At 51.3% G+C, this 22,214-nt stretch overlaps 2 protein-coding genes across 4 annotated transcripts in view; one reads left to right on the top strand and one right to left on the bottom strand.

Moving 5' to 3' along the window:
• Positions 1-7,598, top strand: part of PTPN1 (protein tyrosine phosphatase non-receptor type 1) — a 31,444-nt gene extending 23,846 nt beyond the window's left edge. The window contains exons 4-9 of the mRNA XM_041478463.1: positions 179-277; positions 1,730-1,867; positions 2,318-2,527; positions 2,933-3,094; positions 3,705-3,940; positions 4,439-7,598. Coding sequence (XP_041334397.1) covers positions 179-277; positions 1,730-1,867; positions 2,318-2,527; positions 2,933-3,094; positions 3,705-3,940; positions 4,439-4,643 — 1,050 coding nt within the window. The 3' untranslated portion in view covers positions 4,644-7,598. The remainder of the gene's footprint in view (positions 1-178; positions 278-1,729; positions 1,868-2,317; positions 2,528-2,932; positions 3,095-3,704; positions 3,941-4,438) is intronic.
• Positions 7,599-8,086: 488 nt separating this feature from the next.
• Positions 8,087-22,214, bottom strand: part of RIPOR3 (RIPOR family member 3) — a 40,548-nt gene continuing 26,420 nt past the window's right edge. For all 3 annotated transcript variants that reach the window (XM_041478460.1, XM_041478461.1, XM_041478462.1), the window contains 12 exons: positions 21,233-21,378; positions 16,166-16,295; positions 15,216-15,800; positions 13,988-14,124; positions 13,623-13,755; positions 13,062-13,170; positions 12,511-12,675; positions 12,193-12,351; positions 11,169-11,371; positions 10,661-10,744; positions 9,785-9,875; positions 8,087-9,014 (listed from right to left, as the gene is read on the bottom strand). In XM_041478460.1, the coding sequence (XP_041334394.1) occupies positions 8,917-9,014; positions 9,785-9,875; positions 10,661-10,744; positions 11,169-11,371; positions 12,193-12,351; positions 12,511-12,675; positions 13,062-13,170; positions 13,623-13,755; positions 13,988-14,124; positions 15,216-15,800; positions 16,166-16,295; positions 21,233-21,378 (2,040 nt within the window). In that variant the 3' untranslated portion in view covers positions 8,087-8,916. The remainder of the gene's footprint in view (positions 9,015-9,784; positions 9,876-10,660; positions 10,745-11,168; positions 11,372-12,192; positions 12,352-12,510; positions 12,676-13,061; positions 13,171-13,622; positions 13,756-13,987; positions 14,125-15,215; positions 15,801-16,165; positions 16,296-21,232; positions 21,379-22,214) is intronic.

Here is a 22,214-nt window from a genome sequence, read left to right as displayed (position 1 = left end):
TGCTTTCATGGGTGAATTCATAACATGGAACTTAGAGCTGTCTCACTGCATTTTTTTACAGTTTTGAATGAGAAGTTGCTTGTTATTTGTTTAAATCTCTTGCCTTGTGCAGGGACTCTTACTGGGGAAGAATGCTTACAGAAAATAATGCTTATTTCTGGGGATTCTGTCTCTGCAGGGACCTTTGCCAAATACTTGTGGTCACTTTTGGGAGATGGTTTGGGAACAGAAAAGCCGTGGTGTTGTCATGTTGAACAGAGTGATGGAAAAGGGATCCGTAAGTACTCACCCAGCTCTAGCTATGTGTTCATCACATTTATGGTTTTCTCTAATAAAAAACCAAGTAAAACCAACCCAAAGAATGGGATGGGATGACTGCAAGTAGTTTTGTCTAAGAAATTGTACCTGGAATTGAATACTTGGTGAACTGATCTTAGTGCAGTCAGAAAATCACTGGGTTTGTAATTGTAGGGCCTAATTTCTCGTGAATTTGGCTAAAATAAAACACAAATGGAAGTCTCTGCTGCTAACCACGGGCTCTGGAGTTGTTCTCAGTGTGCACAGACTGCACCTCTCAGGGCTCTGCAGTGTCAGTGGCTTTGCAGTAGAGCGAGAAGCTCTGGGCTCCAGGTGTCCATCACCACTGAGCTCTGATCTCCAGGGTCACTGCTGCACAGAATACAGTATCATAATGTATAAAGACATTTTGGAGGAGGGCAGTGAGTATTGTGTTGGGTATCCACCAGTGATAACTGGGTGGTACAGGCTTTTGCATCATCAGAAAAACATTCCCAATAATCAGGAAAATTCTTGGGCAATGAGCTGTGTTTTAATAAACTGCAGCCTGGATTTTCCAGTGTTTTGCTGGGTTTTGTACTGCAAGTGAAATTTAATCTTCAAAAGAGATGTGGTAACCAAATTTTTCAATAGTTTCTTCCTTTCCAACCATTCCTGCTCCCTCTCTGCACTGCTCTAGTTTTGAACAAAACAAATGACTGTGATCCCTTAGGGTAGTGCTTACACTCCTCAGCAAACAGCAGTGGGAGACTTAGAGTGGAGCACAACAAAACAGCGTTTGCAGACACATTTGTGGAGAAATTAGACACAAAGGCAATTGCTATAACTTTTACAAATCCAGACAAAAAGTGCAGAGAATTACAACTGCATTCTGCATCCCGATAAACAAGAGGATGTATTTCCAAAATAAACTAAAATTAGTTTGAGCAAAACCACTGTTAGTCTACCTATGAAGAAAATGCTGAAGGGGTTTTCTGTTGATTAAAATGCTGTCCAAAATCATCTTAGTCTTGAGCCTGCTGCTGGTTTAGCATCGTTCTTCCACTTTTGGTTTGGCCATATTGTTTGCCCTTTAACAAGAGAGGCCTGAGCCACGTGCAGAGCCTGGAGAGGGGAGGGTGACCCCAATCCCAGGGCAGAGAAGTGGCTCAGGGGCAGCAGGAGGGGCCAGTTCTCCCAGGCACAGGGTCCCCACATTTCATATCAGCAGCTTGGGTGCAGACTTTCCTTTTCGTGCTGCTGATGAGTATTTTAGCTCCAGGTTTTTCCTGCGCAATTGAAAATGTGCTGCTTTGCTATTTGGCTGGCTCATTAAAGTCCCTGGCATGCAGCAGTCTCTGCAGAGCTCATCTCTCTGGGAGACCTTCATAAGAAAATTGCAATTCGGTCAGGAGTGAGTAATGACATTTATGTGTCTCCTGCTTGGTTTTAGGTAAAGTGTGCACAGTACTGGCCACGGAAGGAAGAGAAAGAAATGTTTTTTGAAGATACGAACTTGAAACTAACATTGATATCTGAAGATATCAAGTCCTACTACACAGTACGACAGCTGGAGTTGGAAAACCTGACTGTGAGTACCAGGTCTCACCCAATCCTTGCTCTCCTTGGGGTGAATTCACCTCCTCACCAACAAGGGCTTGAAACTGGTGGTCATAAATTGTCCTGGATTTGGTGATCCTGCATGAGGTGTTGTGGAAATGAAACTCTTGGGTATTTATGAGACATTCCTGGGGACCCTCCAGCAGTTTAATGTCTCAGCCATAGCCAGAGTCTCACAAGCTTTTGAGCTGCACTGAAATAACTAAACTCGAAATAAGTAAATTTACTTACCCAATTCCCTTTGCTCCCAGTGGAGACCTTCACAGCAAGAGACCATTACTTGTAACTAGTTTCTTGGCTGTGCAGCTATAAAAGCTCCCTCAGACTGGTGAAACTTTGTCCTTGGAATTCAGTCAGCTGTTCCCAGCCCTTCCGACTGGTATACCCAAACTGAAACAGTTCCCAAACCCTGTTTCTGCAGACCCAGGAAACTCGAGAGATTCTGCACTTTCACTACACCACCTGGCCCGACTTTGGGGTCCCGGAGTCGCCGGCGTCCTTCCTGAATTTCCTGTTCAAGGTGCGGGAGTCGGGCTCGCTGAGCCCCGGGCACGGCCCGGTCGTGGTGCACTGCAGCGCTGGCATCGGGAGGTCGGGCACCTTCTGCCTGGTGGACACCTGTCTGCTGCTGGTAAGGGCCACTGCTGCAGGGCTCCTGCGCAGGGCAGCGCTGGGGGGACGTGGAGGGGCTGGGCAGGGTTCCTGTGGTCTGCCCCTGTTGTACTCTGCTCTTCTGGAGTGTGTTCCCAGGCAGGTCTGGTTCCTAAAGTGGCCGTTTTGAGTGTGGGGAAGGGAAGTCTCCAGTTTGCAGATGATTCACAAAGACAGGCTTTGCCTTCAGGGAAAGCAGCATATTTGAGGCCCAGTGTTTTCCCCTCAATGTTTTTGGAGACCCGGTAATGAGCTGCTGATACCAGCTGTGTGTGAGTTTGTTCATTCTGTAGTGTGGAGGGTGGTATGAAGGCCCTACCACAAAATGAGTCACTGTAGTGAACCTCATCAGAGCAGAAAACGTGTTTCACATTCTTGTCTGCAGATGGACAAACGGAAAGATCCTTCTTCCGTGGACGTCAAGCAGGTTCTGCTGGAAATGAGGAAATACAGGATGGGGCTCATCCAGACTGCAGACCAGCTCCGGTTCTCCTACCTAGCTGTTATTGAAGGGGCAAAATTCATCATGGGAGATGCTTCAGTGCAAGTGAGTGCTCCTGGCAGCTCCAGAGAGCTGCAGCAAGTGGGTGGGAGGAACAGGATGGAAGGAAGCTTCAAATTTGGTGCTTGCTTCAGCTTCAGTACATGTTGATATTATGGGGTTTTGAGGTACAGTGCTTTACAATCTGTCACGACCTAAAGTGCTGTATTTTGTTTATTTCCAAAAGTACCTGTTATGTAGCAGGTGCCTCCTGTGCTTTCCTGCACAGTGACTGAGGTGGAGCTGCTGCACCAGCCTCCCCTGGAATTCCAGACAGTACAAGTTTTCTAATATTCCTGAAATTTAAGTGTCATGATTAAATTCATCAGGGTTTTTTATGGTAAGCAGAACTCTAGCAAAATAGATTTTATTTTGTGCTGCTTTTTAGAAGCAGATTAGAATTTCTTACATATATGGCCAATATGTTTTGTATAGTGGATTCAGCTTGAGCTTGGAGTTCTTGTGTCTGGTTTTTCTTTCTTTTTTTTTCAATGCAAATGAAGAACCACTGTAAGTGTTAATTAAAAGGTAGAGTATAAAGATTCTGCTGTGGTAAAGTTTAAAGTTGGAGCACCTTGAAAGAGAAAAGCTTAACAGGGTTTGTCCTTCCCTGAAGGAGCAGTGGAAAGAGCTCTCCAACGAAGACCTGGAGCCACCCCCTGAACACACCCCCCCACCTCCCAGGCCCCCGAAGAGAACCTCAGAGCTGCACAACGGGAGGATGCACGAGCCCCCAGAGCTCTTGGCCAAGCCCCAGGCAGTGGAGGAGGAGATCAGGAGCTCGGTCAGCAGCGTGGAGGAGGCGGCTCCGGACGGCAGGGCCCGGGCAGCTGCGGCCCCCAGCACTGACAGGTAAAGCACTCCCTGCCCTGACAGCTGGGCTCTGCACAGAGCCACAGGCAGGCACTGACACAGGGGAGGAGGTGCTCACTTCCACCTTGAGATGCTCTTTGGGAGTTAGGGCTGAACGAGCAGCCACGTTCCATCCCTTTCTGAGCAGGTGCTCGAGTTTAGAACTTTGGTGTTCACCAGCTGTGGGTGTGGGCTGGGTTTGTTCACTGCCTGTCTTGGTACAGATTTGTGATGAGCAGTGAAAGCAGGTGGTGGTTAAAGCTTGTTCTTTAAAGGGTGCAGAATCCTCCCAAGCTCTTCCTAAACCTCTGTTGAGCAGCCAGATGTGTCCTGACTGGAGACAGGCTGGGCTTGGTGGCTGCTGCAGCTCCAAGAGCTTTCCAGCTCTGTGGTGTTCCCTGCCCTTGGAGCACCTGCATGGCTTCTCTTCTCCATGGCCAGTCCAGCACGGAATATTCATTCCTACCCAGCCCTGAGTGTCCCTCCCTCTGTCCCCAGCACTAGTCACGACACTGAACCCCGGAGGAGAACTGTTGGGGAGAACCCGCGGCTCTCGCCCCGCAAGGAGGAGTCGGTGAAGGAGAACTCGGAGGAGGAGGATGAGAACGTGGTGGCCACTTGGAAGCCCTTCCTAGTGAATATCTGCATGTTCACGTTCCTCACGGCAGGAGCTTATCTCTGCTACAGGGTGTGTTTCCACTGACCCGTGGGCCGGAGCCGCGGGAGCGCCGCTCCCGGCTCGCGCTCGGCTCCGCGGAGCCCCCGAGGCAGGGCAGCCTTGGCTCAGAGCAGGTAGATTTAGGGGGAAAGGCCAGAACTTTGGGTAGGGCTTAATGAGAGAATTGATGCACTAGGGTTTTATCCAGCCCTGTGGTCCCAAGAACATAATATTGTAATCTCAGGGCCTTGAAATATTCAGGAGTAAGCAGAGAAAATGCCAAATAGTCTGTTTTCCTTTTTTGTTTTCTCTTTTTTTTTTTAACTAAATAATAGAATTACAACACATTGTTGTTTTTAGCCTTTTTTAAAAAGCCAGTTCATTTTCTTTTGTTTCAGAAAAACTAGGCACAAGTGAAACTTGCTTGTACTCTCCAAGTGTTGTAACCAAATACATGACTTACATTGACAAGTTCCCAAAAAAAGAAAAAGAAACCCACATACCTGAAGAATGTAAACTTGTGGAAGGGGAGGTGTGTTTGCGGTTGGTTTTTGGTTTGTTTTTTGTCTTTTTTTAAATTTGCTTCATCTTTAAAGACTGAGTTGTGGGCAGTGCCTGTGGTATTGATATATTTAATCTTGGCATAATTGTTCTTAAAGAGCTGATTGTTTTACTTGTGTTGATAGAACCAGGCTTCTGCATTTGCTCAGGGTATCCCAACACGTCCAGCTCTTTGATTTTTTTCTTTTTTTTTCTTTACTAAGTGTATCTCCTCATTGACTTTTGTTGCACTCTACTTGCACATATGCCTCTTTACATTGCACCATCCTTTCTAAAGCTGTTTTTACTTTTATATTCTGGGTTGGGAGAGGTCGAGGGGAGGGAAAGAAGCAGGAAAGGGAAATTCAACCAAACCATGTCCACCAGCAGTGGGGCCATGCCCGTGGCCCGTGGAAGGACCAGTCCTTAAACCTCAGCATTTGGAATGTAAAGTGCAGTTTCACTCTGCAGCTGCTCCCTCCAGCCCAGCGTGGGGCTCTGAGCAGGGGAGAGCCAGAGCAATCCCTGCTGGGCAGCTTGCCCTGGCCAGGAGCAGGCCAGCAGGAGCCGTGCTGGGCTCCGAGCAGCCCCTTGGCTATGGTGGCAGTGCTGGTGTGTCCTGCTGTGCTGGAAGCAGAGATCCCAGTCCTGGCTCCGGCAGCCACGGCTCAGCCCCGTGGGCTCCCACAGCAGCCAGGGCTCAGGGGCTGAAGTGCTGCTAGGGGAGGGTTGGGCTGTGTGGGGAGCACTGGCACTGGAAGGCAGCATTGCACCAAGCAGCCAGTGCTGTTCCTCGGGGTAATGCCAAATTATGAATCCTTTCAACAATAATAGCAAAGATTTCTTTGCTTGTGTCGTGGTGCAGAGGACAGGAGCAAAGGCTCTCCTGGGAGCTGTAGTGATTGAACTGCCCCATGACAGCTGATCTGCAGCAGTGTTACTGATTTGTTTTATTTCTAAAGTCTTTCTAGATTTATAGCACTTAACCACCCTCAGTGCAGCCCTCGCTGTGGAGGAGCCCAGGGGAGCCCCTCCACTCCGTATTTATTTTTGCCAAGCTGGCTGTAGGTGTAGCTCTTCCTTCAGTGGGTGAGTAGGTGAAGGGGTGGGTGGGGGTGGGAGTTACTTCTGTGTTTTGTTAAGCTTGCATCAAGGGCTTTTCAAGAGTACAATAATAAATCCTCAGGTAGTACTGGGAATCAATCCTTTACCTGTGAGACTGTTGGTCAGACCAGTACTTGAAAGGAGGAATGTTGTAATCAGTCAATATTTAGTTATATTATTGGAAACAGGAAAAATGAGTATAGAAAAATGGTAATATATAATGGCTCATCTGTGTATTTAAGATACATTCTGTGATTGCTTTGTCCCCACTGTTCTCTGCAGCGTGGGCAGGACCCTGCCCTGAGGCACCATTTGTACCCCTTTGTATTAAAGTGCATGTGAAGTCTGGTGTCCCAATGAAACACCACGTGCTTGAAAGGTGACAGAACTTATATTCCTGCTTCCTGATGTGCCCAAATGATATTTGCATGACCTGATCCTTAGTGGCTGTGGTTCAGAGGGTGTTGCTGAGTGTCTGTGTTCAGCACTGGACCGATTGGTGTTTATCAGAGCCCATGTACTCGCCTAATCCTTGGCATGACTTCCCGTGGGATCCCGTGTGCTCCGTGTGCCCGGTGCTAGCATGTTCCTTTCAGCTGAGTGAGTGTAGTACAGACATTCCAGAGAGCTCAGGCAGCCCTTCCACACCTCCCCTGGCCCTGGGACACCTGGGGAAAGAAACACACCCAACCCACCTTGGGCCACCTTCCCAAGAGGGAATATTTTAAATCCTGGGTATGGCAGGAAAATAAAGGATCCTTCCTTTGAATACAGAGTTATTCAGCTGCAAACGATTCTACCCAAAGTTCCTGCAGATGACAGAAGAGCTTTGAGCATCCTCTTGGTGCCTGTTCCTTTCCTGTGCTCCAGGCCCAGCTCTGAGCCTGTCTGGGACACAGTGACTGTGCCAGAGCCCAGGGAGGTGTGGGCAGGGCTGGCAGTGCTGAGCTGTGCCCATTTTGTTTGCTGTCCTGTACTGTCTGTGGTAGTTGGGGGGTGTATATACCGTAGCACAGTGGGGTGTTGGGTAACCTGTTCTTGGAAATGGACAAACATCCATGTTAGACTCGTTAGAAAGTTAGTGAGCTGCTCTGCTATCTGCCTTAAGCAAATATTTACTCATCAGGTCTTTCTTTTTTACAGATTGCCATAGAATAAACTTTTATAAAAAAAATGTAAAAACTCAACAAAAAAGCTGAATGTTTTGGTATAATACAGTTTCAGGTATCTTGTCTTTTGTGTAAGCCGCTGCTGGGCCTCCCAGGTTAGAGTACAACTGTACAGTTTTTCAATCTCCCATACAAGTTTTCAGTTCTCATTTTAGTTGTAACAATAAAAACTCTTTTTTTAAAGAACTCACTTGAATGTGTTATTGCTTCTGGGCTGGATCCATGGGCTCCTGCTTGGCCCACGTGCACATGAGGGCTGGGGGGTGGGTTTGTAGAGTAAAGAGATTTAAATGTTGCTGTAAGAACTCCCTGGAGGCAGAGCTCCAGTAAAGAGTAGAGGATCCCCATCTCTCCCTGCCACCTCCATTTCCCTCCTCTGGTCTTTCACGTTGAACAGTTACATTTTAAGGGTAAGAGGTGCAGGAACTCAAGCACCCTGGTTGGTTTCTGCAGGAGCTGATGCTGACCCTGGTTGCAGCTGTAGCCTGCACATCCTGATGTTTGAATTCCAGTACTTACCTTTGGTTTATATTTTTAGGGAAACCTACAAATGGAGAGAGAGTTTACCAAAATGGAGCAGGACAGGGCAGATCAGGGCCCTTTCCCTTGGGGGCTTAGTGCCTCTTACCTGTCCCCAGGGCTGCAAGCTCAGCAGTAGGAAACACTCGCAGGAACTTGTCTCAAATGGTTTATTAGAACTTTAGAAAACAGTATGAAATCCAACAAATAAATACCAAATAGAAAAGTTTTATGTGTATATATATATATAAATCTGTACACACAATCCCAACCCCCTTTCAAGTATTGCACCTGAAGCCAGGCTGCTCCCCATGGGCACCCTGCCAGCCAGGGCTGGGGGATGAGGAGGAGAAGTCTTGGTCTATGACTAAATCCAGAATTTAAAAAAAACAAACCTGTCCCTCCTCAGTCAGAGCTGCACATGGCAAATCCCCTGCAGCTGAGCACACACACTCTGACAGAGCCTGGCCCTGCTGGGCCTGGCCTGAGTGCAGCAATTGCAAAGTGACTTAGGCAGTACCAGGTTCTCCTTCTGCAGCTGAATGGCCCAAGCAAAGGAAACCACCAAGCAGTGGTGCTGGATTTGTTCTGACAGGGCACTTGATCTGGGAGAGTGGTCATTTCTCTCCTTGGAGAATACCAAATTCATAAAGCACTTCCTGGGAAAACAGATCATACTGGACAGAGTTGGAGCAGGGCAGCTAATTCCTGCAAGATGGAGATTGAACTCCAGTTAAGACCTGGATCCACATTCTGAGAGATCCTAGTTTTGATCTGTCCAGCACTTGGTATTTCATCATGTGCTGAGAGACAGAAAATACATTCCAGGCTGCATCATGGAGATGACAAACTGTTCCTTTTGGAAATAAACCTGTCCTGGGGCAGGACATAGCAGGGACAGGACAGGAGGAAACCAGGCAAAACCAAACCCTCAGGTACCCGTGTGGCTGTGAGGACAACGGGATCCAGCTCCTCACATGCCACTGCTAAAACACTGTGATTTCAATCTCGGCCTCCTGAGCTGTTTCTCTCAGCTCACAGCAGATCCTGTCCATCTTCTCAAAGGCCTGTCGGCCCCGTTCCCCTGTGGAGAGAGAAAACAGCCCCTGCTGAGGGACAGGCAGAGCACCCCCAGGAACCTGGCCCTCTGGGGACACTCCTGTCACAGCCTTGCTTGGAAGGAAGGACTCGAGTGACAAACACATCCCTCAGGGAAGTTTTCCAAAACCTGCTGGAAGCCACCATGGAAAATCAGGCCTCCTGCAATGATTTCCATGAGTAACAGTTTGGAGCATCACCGCTGGAAAACTGTCCCATGTGGGCCTGAGTGTTCTGTGGGATGCCCAGAACTAAGCCTGGCTCAAAGTGGGTCTGGAAGAACAGAACAGGGAGGTGGTTGTCTCCTGCATGACCTGGCCAAGCTCTGGCAGCATTCCAGCTGTTGAGCCCCCAGGAAAAGCACAAATGCTGGGCAGCAGGAGATGGGGAGCACTGACATTTTATCAGGTCCCCTCCACTGTCAGTCACTTGTCACTTGGATTCCAGTGTAGTAACAGGTAATGAGCCAGCATAAAACTGTCAGGCCTTATCTACAACCTTTTCAAAAGGTTCAGTGGTTCCTAAAGCACTTAATCCTTCAAGATCTCCTTGGTCTGGTTCTATAAACTTCATCAGGGGCCCTTGGCTGTTATGTGTGATGTAAAGTTTATATTCATGGTATGAAACAGCTGTTCATGAAATATTTCTGTTGTCCTGGATGTGTTCAGGCTGAACTTGAGGCCCCTCCTGGTCCTGCACTATTTCACATCCCTCTTTCAGACCATTTCAAAGCTGTACCAATCCAAGCTGACTTACCAAAGGACAGTGTGGTTTCCCTGGCTGCATTCCTGACTTCCTCTGTTTCAGACTGGCACAGGTGAGCAACCTGCTCAATGCTTTCCACAGCCTGTTGGAAAAAAGAAGAAATTGCCTAAGCAGCTTTTCAGCAATTTGGTGGACATTTTCTACAAAGCAAACACAAACTCCCATCTCCTGTGACATCCAAATTCCACCAGGACCTTTCTCTTCCCCAGCATGCTGGCTTGCAGTTACATTTCCTGATATGATCTCACCTCTATTACCTTCCCTCTGTTTTAGAGCATCAGAAAGTGTAAAAGTTCCAGGGTACAGGTTGTGGGAACATTAGATCAGTGCCACCCAACAAGGACCTTCACTGAAAGGGTTAATCCCAGCTGGTGCTTTGCAAATCGACTTTAAGGCCCTGGTTTGCTGTTGTGCGAGTACCTGTTTGCAGACATTGGTTCCCTGTTTGTGTGCAAACCTATTACAGCTTAGGGCTCTTGGGAAGGTTTAAATCTGTGCTGTTTCTTATAATAGCAATGCAAATATTACTTTTGTCTTCTGCCTTTAATCAGCTATTGTTAAAAATACCCCCCGATTTAACTTCAGATTTCTACAGTGAAATGTTTAGAACTGACTGGTGCAGAAACGCTGCTGGTTTATCCTGGTGCTGGATGTCCCCAGTGAGACACTGTCCTGCAGCACTGAGCATCCCAGGAGATCACACACCCTGCGCTGTGCCTGGCAGGGCAGACCCTCCCCGGTGCCCACAGCTGCCTCTCCTGCTGCCCTGGGAATAATGGCACTCATCGTCCGGAGCCCTGGCAGCCGGGGCTGGGCACTCCCGGCCGCAGGAACCCTCCGGGCCCGGGGCAGAGCCGCAGCGCTCACCCTGAGGTTCTTCAGAGCCAGGCACGCAGCCTGCTGCAGCCTCGTGTCACCGCCGGACAAAACATCGCTGTAAAACAGCACAGCCTGCAGCAAAACGGCAGAATAAAACACAGAGTCAATTTAATACGCAATCCAAGTGACAGGAGCGGCGTTACCCCCGCGAAATGAGCCAAGGCAGCGAGCACCGGAGCACCGCGGCCTCAGGGGCTCGTTCCCTCAGGGGGGCTCGTTCCCTCACGGGGGGCTCGTTCCCTCACGGGGGGCTCGTTCCCTCAGGGAGGGCTCGTTCCCTCAGGGGGAGCTCGCTCCCTCAGGGGGAGCTCGCTCCCTCCGGGGAGCTCGTTCCCTCAGGGGGAGCTCGCTCCCTCCGGGGAGCTCGTTCCCTCCGCCGCCTCAGGGGCTGGAACACGGCCGGGAAAGCGGCGCCGGCCCCGGGAAGCTCCCCGCTGTCCCCAAAGTCTTCGCTGTGCCCACCACTCCCCGCATTCCCCGCTGTCCCCGCGCTCACCCGGGCCCGGAGGCTGCCGCTGCCGCCGGCCCGGGCCAGGCAGGCCGTGGCCGCTTTGCCCACCCGGTGGTTCTCGTCCAGCTGCAGCAGCCCGAGCAGCCGCAGCGTCCTCGGCAGCGGCTGCAGCCGGCTCAGCCTCTTCCCCTTCAGCCTCTTCAGCGTCTTCAGCCTGCCGGGGCACTGCAGCTCCTCGATCAGCATCACTGCCGGGAAGAGCGGGAGAGCGGCCTCACTCACTGGGGAACGCCGCCGCGAGGGACACAAACCGGGCCAGACCGGGGACACAACAAACCCGGCCAGACCGGGGACACACACAGACCGGGCCAGACCGGGGACACACACACACCCGGCCGGGGCCAGCCCGAGCGGGCAGGGCCAGCGCAGCACAGCCCTGTGCCCACCCTGCCTCCTGCCCAGGCTGGCACTGTCCCGTGCCCAGGCTGGGACAGCAGGGCAGTGCTCAGGCTCTCAGCCCCCTCCACACGAGTCCTCCGCATCAGCACAAGCCTGAGGATGCAGCCAACAGCAGGACTATGTTTAAATCATTCCTTCCTAGTACAGAGAAAAGTTTTGGAGCACATTCATATGTTGGACAAGATGCCACTGAGGCACTGGCTACCTCAGGCTACAAAGTGCAGTCAGGAACCTCTGCAATTTTATTGTTCTGTTCTGTGTCTGAGTCCAGCTACAGCAGTGAACCCAAGCCACAGACTGTGCTCAGTCCTTGGATCCAGCTGGAGGCTGCTCCTGACTCTGTGTCTGCTTCAGCTCTGGAATATCCCAGAACCTATTTTCAGGGCACTTAAGATAAGCCCATCCTTCACAGGGGTTTGTTTGCACATGCTCAGACATGGGAGTCAAGCATGCTTTTCCTGTTCTGATTAAAACTACATGGTCGTAAGGGGAATTAAAATGGAAACAAGCTGTCAGTGCAAGGGCTGGGCTGTTTCCTGCTCTGGAGCTGTATCTGGAGCAGGAACCTGGAGGGCACTGCCCTGCAGGAGGAGCCAGGCTCTGCCTTTACCTTCTTTAGCCAGTTTTGCCAGGTGTTTCTCCAGGCTGCCAATGCGGTGTCTCTCCAGGTACCGAAAAAACTGGAACAAAGTAACGGGCTCCGTCTGGAAATGGGAGCAGGGGAGCAACCCATCACAGGTGAGGATCTGCTCCAGCAGCCTCTGCAGCACTGCAGGGAGCAGGACAGACACAAAACAGCAGGTTGGTTATGTGGAGGCTGCTGAAAGCAAGCAGGTTTGGGTTTGGGGCTTTTTAAATGCACAAGGACAGTTTTCAGCACGGCACTGAAATGAAATGAAGGCAGCGTGGCCTGGTGCTCAGGGGGTACCTGTCTCCAGGTGGCTGGGGTACTTCTCCTTCACTTTGAGCATCATGGTGTATTTCAGAGCATGACGGAACCTTTCTGCTGAGGTCACCAAGATGCTGCTGCCAGGCTCTGCAAGATCACTCCAGATTTTCAGATATTGCTTCTTCTTTTTAGTCTTCTGAATAACTGAAACCCAATGTTTTAAAAAGTCAGCAAGCTCTAGCAGATTTGGGATTTTACATGAGAAATTCAGCAGCAGATAGCCGACCTGGACTTGGGGCATCACTAACTTGTATTTTTATTAGAGATAGTTTTGTTAAAAATTAGACATCACTGTTTAAAACATAGCAGTTCAGCTACTCTTTTCTCTGAGACCAACTTCTGCAAACTTTTTCCTTCTGTGTAGAAGAAAAAATGAACCAAAGAATGGCCCCTGGTTTAATGATGAGCTGCTTTAATGATATCAGTGTTTGCAAGGAATTTAGAATGAAAGCCCTGAGTGGGATCAAGCAGGCACCTCAGGGGTGCAGCTCTCCCATCTCTGCATGCCTTGGGGGAAGGCAGGTACTCACTTTTCTCAACAGACAGATCCAGGACATCCCCCAGGACTCGTGTCTGCTCTGACACTTCTTCCAAAATGCTCTCCTGGACCACCTGGGCTATGTTTGGTGTCTTCAGTTTCTGAAATGCAACAGACATAACTCAGGGGCTGAAACAAGGGCAGGATCAAGCTCCAGATAAATGAGGATTTATTTCTCAGAATCCAAATTTTAAGACAAGTGAGAAACCCCCAGCTGCTCTCAGAAGGCCCCTTGCCCAGCAGATACCTGCTCCCTGTTTGTAGCAGATTTTCATTCATTAAACATGGCCCAAGCCAAGCCAAGCCTGTGTGTTTGGAGCCTGCTTTGGGCACAGAGAATTGCTCAGAGCCTCAGCAAAACGCAGAGGCTGAGAAGAGGCAGCAGAGGTTTGTGTGACACGTTCTGTGTGGACACACGTGCACCCAGCGTTAATGCACCCGTCTCCATTCCGAGTCTCTGTGCTGCTATCAAACAAACAAAACACCAAATTCTCCTGTAATCAGCATCAACAATGGCAGGCAGTGCCCTGGAACCCCCCAGGCTGCTCTGTACCTGCAGGAGAGCTTTGCACAGCCTCAGGTGTGTTATCAGCAGCACGTCTAGGTTGTCGTCCCCAGTAGTCACATCCCGTGCTTCTGGCCTCGTGTCACAGCTCAGGGACTGGAGCACGCTGTCGTTGTATGTGCTGGTGAGATGAGGGAAAAGAGAGTTACAAGTCTCACCACTAAACAGAATTGAAATGGACACTCTCAACAGGAGCTGAACAGAAACCAGCGTGTTCTTTAACTGCAATTATAACCCTCTCTAAAACCATGGGCAGGCCTTTCTGTGCTGCATTTGACACCGTGGCTGTTTCCCAGCCCACTGAGGCAGCTGTGGGACCCCTCTGCCTGTCCCACGAGGTGCAGAGCACATACCTGACACTGCCTGTCCTGATGCTCCCAAACAAGGACAGCTCATCAGCACTGCAGTCATTGTTCAGGAAATCAAAACTCTCCAGCACTGTCTCCACCATCAAACTCTCCATAGAGGAATGTTTGTGAAGTGTCTTCAGCTGTTGATGAAATGGAAGCAGAAATACTGTTATTTGTAGTTGGCCAGCCATTTTACAGTTGTTCTTTACTGGTTTTGAAATTATTCCTAATAATGTATCACTTTGCTTCTCTGATTTCATTCTTAACACATCAGGAAAGTCTGCTCTTGGTGCAGCTCTCTGACCCCAAAATAATGTTGCTAGTTAAATTCAAAACATGTTCCAGTATTTTCATCTCAGTGGATTCTTTATCTCCATGCCTCCCAAGGCTGGTGAGAGCTGATATTTTCTGCATCCTCTGTCACTAACGCAGTTTTCACTCATTCCCTGTTCCTGAGCTCAAAGCAGCAGCCTTGGGATGCTGTTACATCCCAGCACAGCACCCAAGAGCTTCACACCAACAGTGAATTTCATGGAGCCACCACCTTCACCCGCTTGGAAAGGCTGCTCTGAGGGTGCTTGGTTTGGGTGTTAAATGCTGTTTTCCCAGGGGTTTCACTGGAGCAGGAGGCCGGGGCAGTTGTGTTACCATCAGTTCTTACTGCAGCCTGGATCCCCAGCCCAGCTCCAGCCCTGCCTGCTCCACAGGGACCTTTCCTGCAGGGCAGGAGCGTGTCCAGCCGGGAGGAGCAGGGGCAGCGGCACGGAGCGGGCTTTGCTCAGCCTGCGGTCACCCCGAGCTCGAACGCACCGAGGGCTCAAAGCCAGCCCGGACAGCAGCCCGAGAGCCGGACGGACAGCAGCCCGAGGGCCGGACGGACAGCAGCCCGAGAGCCGGACGGACAGACAGACAGCACGAGAGCCGGACGGACAGCAGCCCGAGAGCCGGACGGACAGCAGCCCGAGAGGAGAGCCGGACGGACAGACAGACAGCCCGAGAGTCGGACGGACAGACAGACATCAGCGCGGAGCTCCCACCGGAGCTGCCTTTGCCCCGCCGGTCCCTCCCTACCGGGGCTGCCTTTGCTCCCCCGGTCCCGTCCCTGCTCCCCCGGTCCCCCGCAGCCCCGTGCCCGTTCCCCGTGTCCCCCCGCCCTCTGGTGGCCGCAGAGCCCCAGACCCACCGGGACCACGGCAGGCAGCCCGGCCAGGCCGGAGCAGCCCCGCTGTACCTTGAGCCTGTCCCGCAGAGCCGACACCTGGCACTGCAGCGTCTCCAGCGGCGCCCGCCCCTCCTCGCGCGACTGCAGCAGCTCCAGCACGTCCTGCACGGTCCTGTCCATCGGCCTCGCGCGCCCCTCCGCTCCCAGATCGTTCGCAGCGTTCCAGCTTTTCTGGCTGATGTTCTCCTGCTCTGCCAGGCGGCGGCTCCGGGCCTGGCTGAAGGAGTCTCTCCTGCCCTTGTGACGGGAGGGAAAACTGGAGGGGCTCCTTGGGAACCCATCCCCACATGGGGTCTTCTTCAGGATGTCCAGGGTGCTGTGGTCTGGGAGGGGATGCTGCCGCTCTTCTGCTCCAGTCTCTTGAATAATCACCAGCGGCAGCGTCCTGTGGTCCAGGGCCGGGGTTGTACTTCTGGATTCTGCCCCTTTCTGATCCTCCGAGCTGAACGAGTCTCCCTCGCTGGTCTCTGCAGGGTTGTGGGGCTTGTTCCTCCCAGGGACATCGAAATCGCAGGCAGCCAAGTAGCTCAGGATGCTGGGAGGCTGGGCTTCCTCCCCTCCGTGCCCCGGGCTCTGCCTCTGCTGCAGAACAGACTGCAAAGAGATCCCCAGGTGAGCCTGGAGAGGCTGCAAAGCCCCAGGTCCCACCTGGGAGAGGGGACTCTGCTTCCCTGGCTCCCAGCAGGATTCCCACCACAGAATACTGCAGCAGACACCCCCACCCCTACCATCCCAGCTGCTGAGCAGAGTCTTGTTGAGGGTTTTTTAAATTGTTCTACAAAAATCTCAAATAGAACTCAAAAGAATAGGGGTGAAAAGAAAAATTTAATGAAGCCCCAAAATAAACTGCAAAGGTGCCAGAGTGCTGCTTTCACATTTCTGAGTGTGCTCCTGGACAGCCTGATCCAGCCCAAAAGCCAAGGTCTGTGCTCTGCCTTTTGCTCTCCCCAGGTACTCACCAGGTAATACCTCTCTCTGAAGCTGGGGGTGTTTGGGGGGGTCCAGTTGTACAAGGAGCTCTTCCTGCTGCCCACAGAAAACTTGGCAGTGCTTCCAGGTGACAGAAACAGGTTCTCTGTGTCAAAGGGGCTGCAGCAGAAAACAAAGGCCCACGTGTCAGTGAGAGCAGAGCACAGAGGTGTGGGTAGGATTTGAACAGGGATGTTTAGTCAGCACACACAGAGAATAAAATGAAACAGAAACTGCCTCTCTAGCCAGAATCTTTGATTGCTCCAACAGAGAAAGACACAGGCAAAAAGGCTGTGGTTTGTACATGGATTTCTCAAGAGCCTTTCGACAGAAACCTGTGCCAGAGGCTCTGGAAGAGCAGCCCAGGGGGCCCAAAGGCTGGAGGAGTGCTCTGCCCTCCTGGCACCAGTGCTGGCCCAGGGCTGGGCAGTGACAGCCACAAAACCATGGAGGAAGGAAATACAACACATGCAATAAAGGAGAACTGCCAGCTTCCCTCCTGCAGAGCACACAGCACCTGGAAAAACCAATAAAAGCCCTCATTATCCTTCAGCTATTAATAAGCCATTCCTTTGGCTGGCAGAGGAGGCCTGTGCAGTGCACTTGGCAGGGTCTGTGCTTCACACAGGCAGGGATGAGCCAGTCACAGCCCCAGAGGAACCTGCCTGTGGTCTGCCAGGGTTTGTCAAGGGCTGCTCCAAAGACTTCCTAATTACCTACTCCACCTCAGCCATTGGTTTCTCAACTTCTTTGCAAAGCAGTCTAAGGAAACTCGCATGAATGATCCCCTGGGACGCAGCTCAGCTAACCAGGGGACAGAAAGCACATTTCAAGTTAAGTAAAGCAAGTTTGGGTTCTATGTGTGTTACTTTTTGTTGCCTACTGAGATTTATTGGGCCACCAAAAGAAAGTCTGTTTTCCCGCTTGAGTAGTGGCATTTTGAAAAAAATGAATTTTTGCAACAAATCTGCAGCCTCAGTGATCGAATATAACACCCAAAGAGCAGGATAAAATCAGCTGAATTCAGCTGTACATTGCAGGAGATGCAAGAGATAACGAGGACTAATCAATTGCAGGGAAATGAATTTCTGCTCTCTAGCAAAAGTCAAAAAGCAGAGTCCCAGCCCTCTCTGGCCCCTCCAGTGCACAGGGACAGTCCTGCAGAGCACCCTGCAGTGCAGCACTCTGCTCCTGCGAGCACAGAGCTCCTGGGAGCTGCCCAGGCCAGGTCAGTGGCTGGAGCAGGCAGTGTCACCCAGCTGGGCTCCATCAGCCCCGTCCTGGGAGCACAGGAACAGCCATCTGCACTGACTCAGGGCAGAAATAAATCGGGTTTCTGACAGCAAGAGCCTCTTAGCCAAAGCCTGCTGTGTTTACTAATGAAAGCAAATGACTCCTACCCATGGCATTCTTAACAAAAGTCACAGGGATCCATTCCTCAGATTTTTCATTTTCAGCTTTTAATACAGTGATGCAGTAATGCAAAATGACACTTCTAGGAGAGGAACAAGAACAGACAAGATCTGCTTTGCCCCTGTGACAATTCCTAAAAGCCTCCAGCAAAGTGCAGCTCTTCAGCTGGCTCCAGACAAGCAGCAGCTCCTGGTCCTGCAGGAGTGGCTGAGAGCAGAGGGGACAGCAGGAATGGACTCTGCTCTGGAGCTTCTGCCATCTCTGGGCACATCCATCACCTCCCTCCACATTCCCCAGCAAACAAGCCCTCACACTGGGACAGCTCCCTCTCTCCAGCGCTCTGACACTGCCAGGGCCAGCAGGGGATGTTCCAGGGAAAAGCAGAGCAGCCAGGCACAGGGAGTGTGCTTTCCCCAGACACAGGCTGAGTCCCAGGCAAGCCATGGCTGGGAGCTGTCACGAGCAGACTCTGCAAGCAGACTATTGTCTTTAACTGTCACTGGCTTTTCCTCAGTTTGTTTAGTCACTTCCTGAAATCACTGACATAAAACCTCTGCATAGGTAAAAGCTATGCAGGAATGTCGTTGTTTAACCTTAAATTGTGGAGCAAGTACTTTGATGGGAGGTGGGGGTGGTTGGGGCTGAACTGAGAGAAATAGTGGCTCCACATTTCCTGTCCACATTTCCCAGCCAACATCCACATGCCTGCACAGGATTATCCAGCAACAGCTTTTCAGGACTGAAAAACTCTATTAAAAAAAAAATCTAAAGTGACCCACAAGTCTGATCATCTTTGCTGTCCCCATTCTGAGCCCCAATCACTCCCCTCCTGCCCAGCCACTCCATGGATTCAACAGCCCCAGCCCAGAAGTGTGGATAGAATTCCCTGCCTGAATCCCACTGCCCAGCCAGGGAACCCAGGTTTACATTAACACCCCCAAAAAGCCAATTCTAGTCAAGTGGACTGGACTCACTGTAAATAATGAGATATTTCTTTCCGCCATCAAGCCCTGGGAAAAATGCTGGAATTCAGCAGAGAGGTGGCTGCTGGGTCTCACCACCCTGTCCAGCCTAACAAGAACCAGTCTCCAGATTATCCAGCTTGGCTCAGCTCCAGCTGTGAGAGCAGAGATGCACCAGTGGATCACTGCCTGAAGCTCCTGCAGGAGGAACTGCCCCTCCACCTAAGCCTGCATCTGTAAGAGCAACACTGGCAGCAGCTGTGCATCCCAAAATCAAAGCCAGACCTTCCTTTTCTCCTCTCCCTTCAGGTTTTGCCCCCCGCTCCAGGAGCCCTTGAGAGCCAGGCCAGCACTGCTCAAAGCAGAGCCACCAGAGTGGATGGTGCCCCTGGGTCCCAATGCAGGGCACCACTGGAGCTCTGGAAGGAGAATACAGCCCTCTTTATCCTGCATGTGAGACACAGAATTCAGACTGCTGTTTAGGTTGGCAAAAAACCCAAAGCCTTTTGCCAAACTGGCCAACAAAGCTGTTCTGCAACGGCCCAAGCTCATTCACACTCCTCATGGCACCATCTATAAAGGAGCTGAAGGCACTTTTGTTTGAGCCCAGACCAGGGGCCTATTTAAAGAAAATGTACATTTAGAAGCAGAAGAGAGATCTACATTTGGATTTCTCACAAAGCAGGTCTAGACTGAAAAATTGCCTCTCAGGGAACTTCGGGTAAATCAGATGGATTTGTTTAGTTATTCCTAAATCAGAGGGAAAAGCAACTGTTCTTATGAGTGCTCTATCTCTGAAAACAGAAACACCCCAAGTTATCACCACACAGCTTCTCTCTTCTGTAAACAGCCCCAGCAAACAGACTGTCAGAGAGGAGAGGCCAGCTCTGCACAGAAGAGCTCTGGGGAATCCACTTGGTGGGACCCCAACACATCCCCCAAGCTTAAACACAGCAGAGACACAGAGCCTGGGATGCTCTCCCAAATCCCAGGGATGGGCTCTGCCAGCTCCAGGGCTCTGGGATGCTCTCCCAAATCCCAGGAATGGCTCTGCCAGCTCCAGGGCTCTGGGATGCTCTCCCAAATCCCAGGGATGGGCTCTGCCAGCTCCAGGGCTCTGGGATGCTGCCCCAGACCCCAGGGACGTGCTCCTCCTGCCAGCCCAAAGCTGCACTCTGAGCTGCAGACTGCAGCCAGGGAGTGCCAGCAGCACGGGGATGGGAGCTGTCTGCCCAGTTCTGCCCCAAATTCAACGTGCAGAGGAGATTCAGCTTAGGGGAGCTGTGCAATAGCCCAGAGCAGGCTCTCCTCATCCAGTTCCTCTGTAAGAGCAGCTTGTGTGCTTGATTGATCCTGGAGCTCCTGACAGAAGGGAGCAGCTCCACAGAGTGGATGAAGGACTCTGCCTGTCAGTGCCACTGCTGGGCTCACAACACAGAGCAGAAGTGATTTCTTCCAGACTATAAACTCCATACTGTGGCCACTGTCAGATCTCAGGAGGAAAAGGCATCATAAACAGGGGCAGGCAAACCTCTGCCAAGGTGAGTTCATTTCTTATTGACTTCAAGCCATTTATGCCTGAAAATCATTTTCAGGTGCTGTGGCTGGGCCACATTTTCAGCCCAGCTGCAGGCACAAGTGTGAGGAACCACAGCACGAGGGACACTCAGACAATGGCAGTGCAGCAGCAAAGCTTTTCCTGCCCCAGCCATGGAAGCAGAGCTGTTTCTGATTTTCCTGGCAGAGCCTGCTCAGGTCACAGGGGTCTTTCAGGGAGCTCCTGGCACCAGGGGTGTTCAGAGGCTCTGGGCTGGGCAGGGCTGGGAGAGCCCAGGCTGCAGAGAGACCAGGGCAGTGTCACTGGCACCTGAGGGGCTGCTGCAATCCTGGACAAGTGGAAACAGGTTAAAAAGCCTTGATTTGTTGCAGATGGGTCTCTCTGTGTGAGACAACAGTGCCACAAAGCAGAAATAACAGAACTGCCTCAAAACCCTGTGCTGGGGAGTCTGGAGGGAGGAATAAGTGCCAGTGCACCATCCACAACAGTGAGAATCTACTTTTAATAACAGCAGTAGTCCACTACAAAAATCAAATTACAGATTTAAAATATAAAACAATTTAACAAACCACAGGCACCGTGACAATGCTCAGCTATTTAAAAGTACATCTGTGAGCAGCTTCCCTGGAGTGCACCAACAGCCTTGTATCCACAACTACTCAGTGCACATACAAAGGTGCCAAGCCTTTGGGAAAGCTGCTTTTTAACAGATCAGATCTTGCTAACAATGACTGTCCTAAAACTTCAGCTGTGTATTTTTTTCATTGTGCCCAGCAACTGCTACTTTCAGCTTCACTTCACGACCTTTGAGACATGTTCTGTGCTCTGTATTCACACACCCAGTGCCTGGAGGCAGATGGAATGCTGCTTGTGAGGAGCTGAGAGCTAAGCCAGGCCACTGCCGAGGTGCCATGGCTGTGGTGACACAAAGGAAGAGCTGGGAGGTCACAGGAGCTGCTGCTGTCCCCTGCCCTGCCTGCTCCCAGCAGCAGCTCCTGCCCAGGGCTGGCTGTGAGCGGCGCTGCTCTGGACCCTGCTCTCAGACAGAAAGGGGAGCAGATGTTGGATGCAGCTCAGGGACACACCCTGCACTGCTCCCAGAGCCCCAGCTGGGGTGTACTCACTTCCAGAGCACCTCCAGGCGCAGCTTGATGGTGCCCAGCTCGGTGATGTCCACCACGATGGCCTGGGGCTTGGTGCTGAAGAAGCTGATGCTGTCACACGTCACCACCCCCACCAGGACAGTGGCCAGGCCTCGCAGCTCTGTCACCTGCAGGGACACAAACACACCCAGCTCCAGCTCAGCAGGCAGTCCTAAATCACCTCCACGGAGAGCAGAGCAGCCCAGCAGTCAGATCTGCTCAAACCCAACCTGCACAGCTCCGTGCCACCAAAGCTGTCAGCCACTGTCCCCACAAGGGACACTGACAGAGGGGACACACAGCTGTGCAGCTTTTGCTGGGCTTAAACCTGCTCTTTTCATCATGGAGCACTAAGTGGGAAGAGCAGGAGGCGAGGAGGACATTTGCCAGTAACTTTCATCAGCTGACAAAGAGAGTAGAACTGTCACTGTCACACAGAGTGAGAGGAGTTTTTACAACAATTATGGCAAACCAGGCATCTGAATTAGCTTCTCACCTGATCCTCATTGTGCAGTGACAGTAAAAAACCCCTGACGAGCCCATTTCCAGTCTCCTGTGTCACCCAGGTGCTGCTGCCAGGCAGGGCAGCTCTGCAGGAGCTGCTTTATCAGCCTGCCCTGGCACAGTTCCCCAGTAGGACAGAATCCAGCACAGCCTTCAGCCTCAGCTCCTGGCAGGCCAGCCCCTGAGTGGTGCCAGGCAGAGCTGCCCCCCTGCCAGGACCACGGCTGGCTTTCCACACGGGAATTTCTCTGCTCAAACAGAGCAGTACTGCAGGTACCCAACATCCACATGGGGGGCACATGCACATCTGTGTCTCCACATCCAGGCTGCATCCTGAAAACTCCCAGATATTGCTCTAGGAGTTCTTTAAAAAAACCCTAAACACAACCACACATCCCAGAGCATGGGAAAGCAGATGGGCTAATACAGGTACTAGTGCCAAAGGAAAATCAGAAGTTAT

The sequence above is a fragment of the Pyrgilauda ruficollis genome, unplaced genomic scaffold (assembly GCF_017590135.1).
Source record: "Pyrgilauda ruficollis isolate IOZ18807 unplaced genomic scaffold, ASM1759013v1 scaffold45, whole genome shotgun sequence".
NCBI classification, from domain to species: Eukaryota; Metazoa; Chordata; class Aves; order Passeriformes; family Passeridae; genus Pyrgilauda; species Pyrgilauda ruficollis.
Note: the sequence above shows the minus strand (reverse complement) of the source record. Positions and strands in the feature narration are given on the sequence as shown.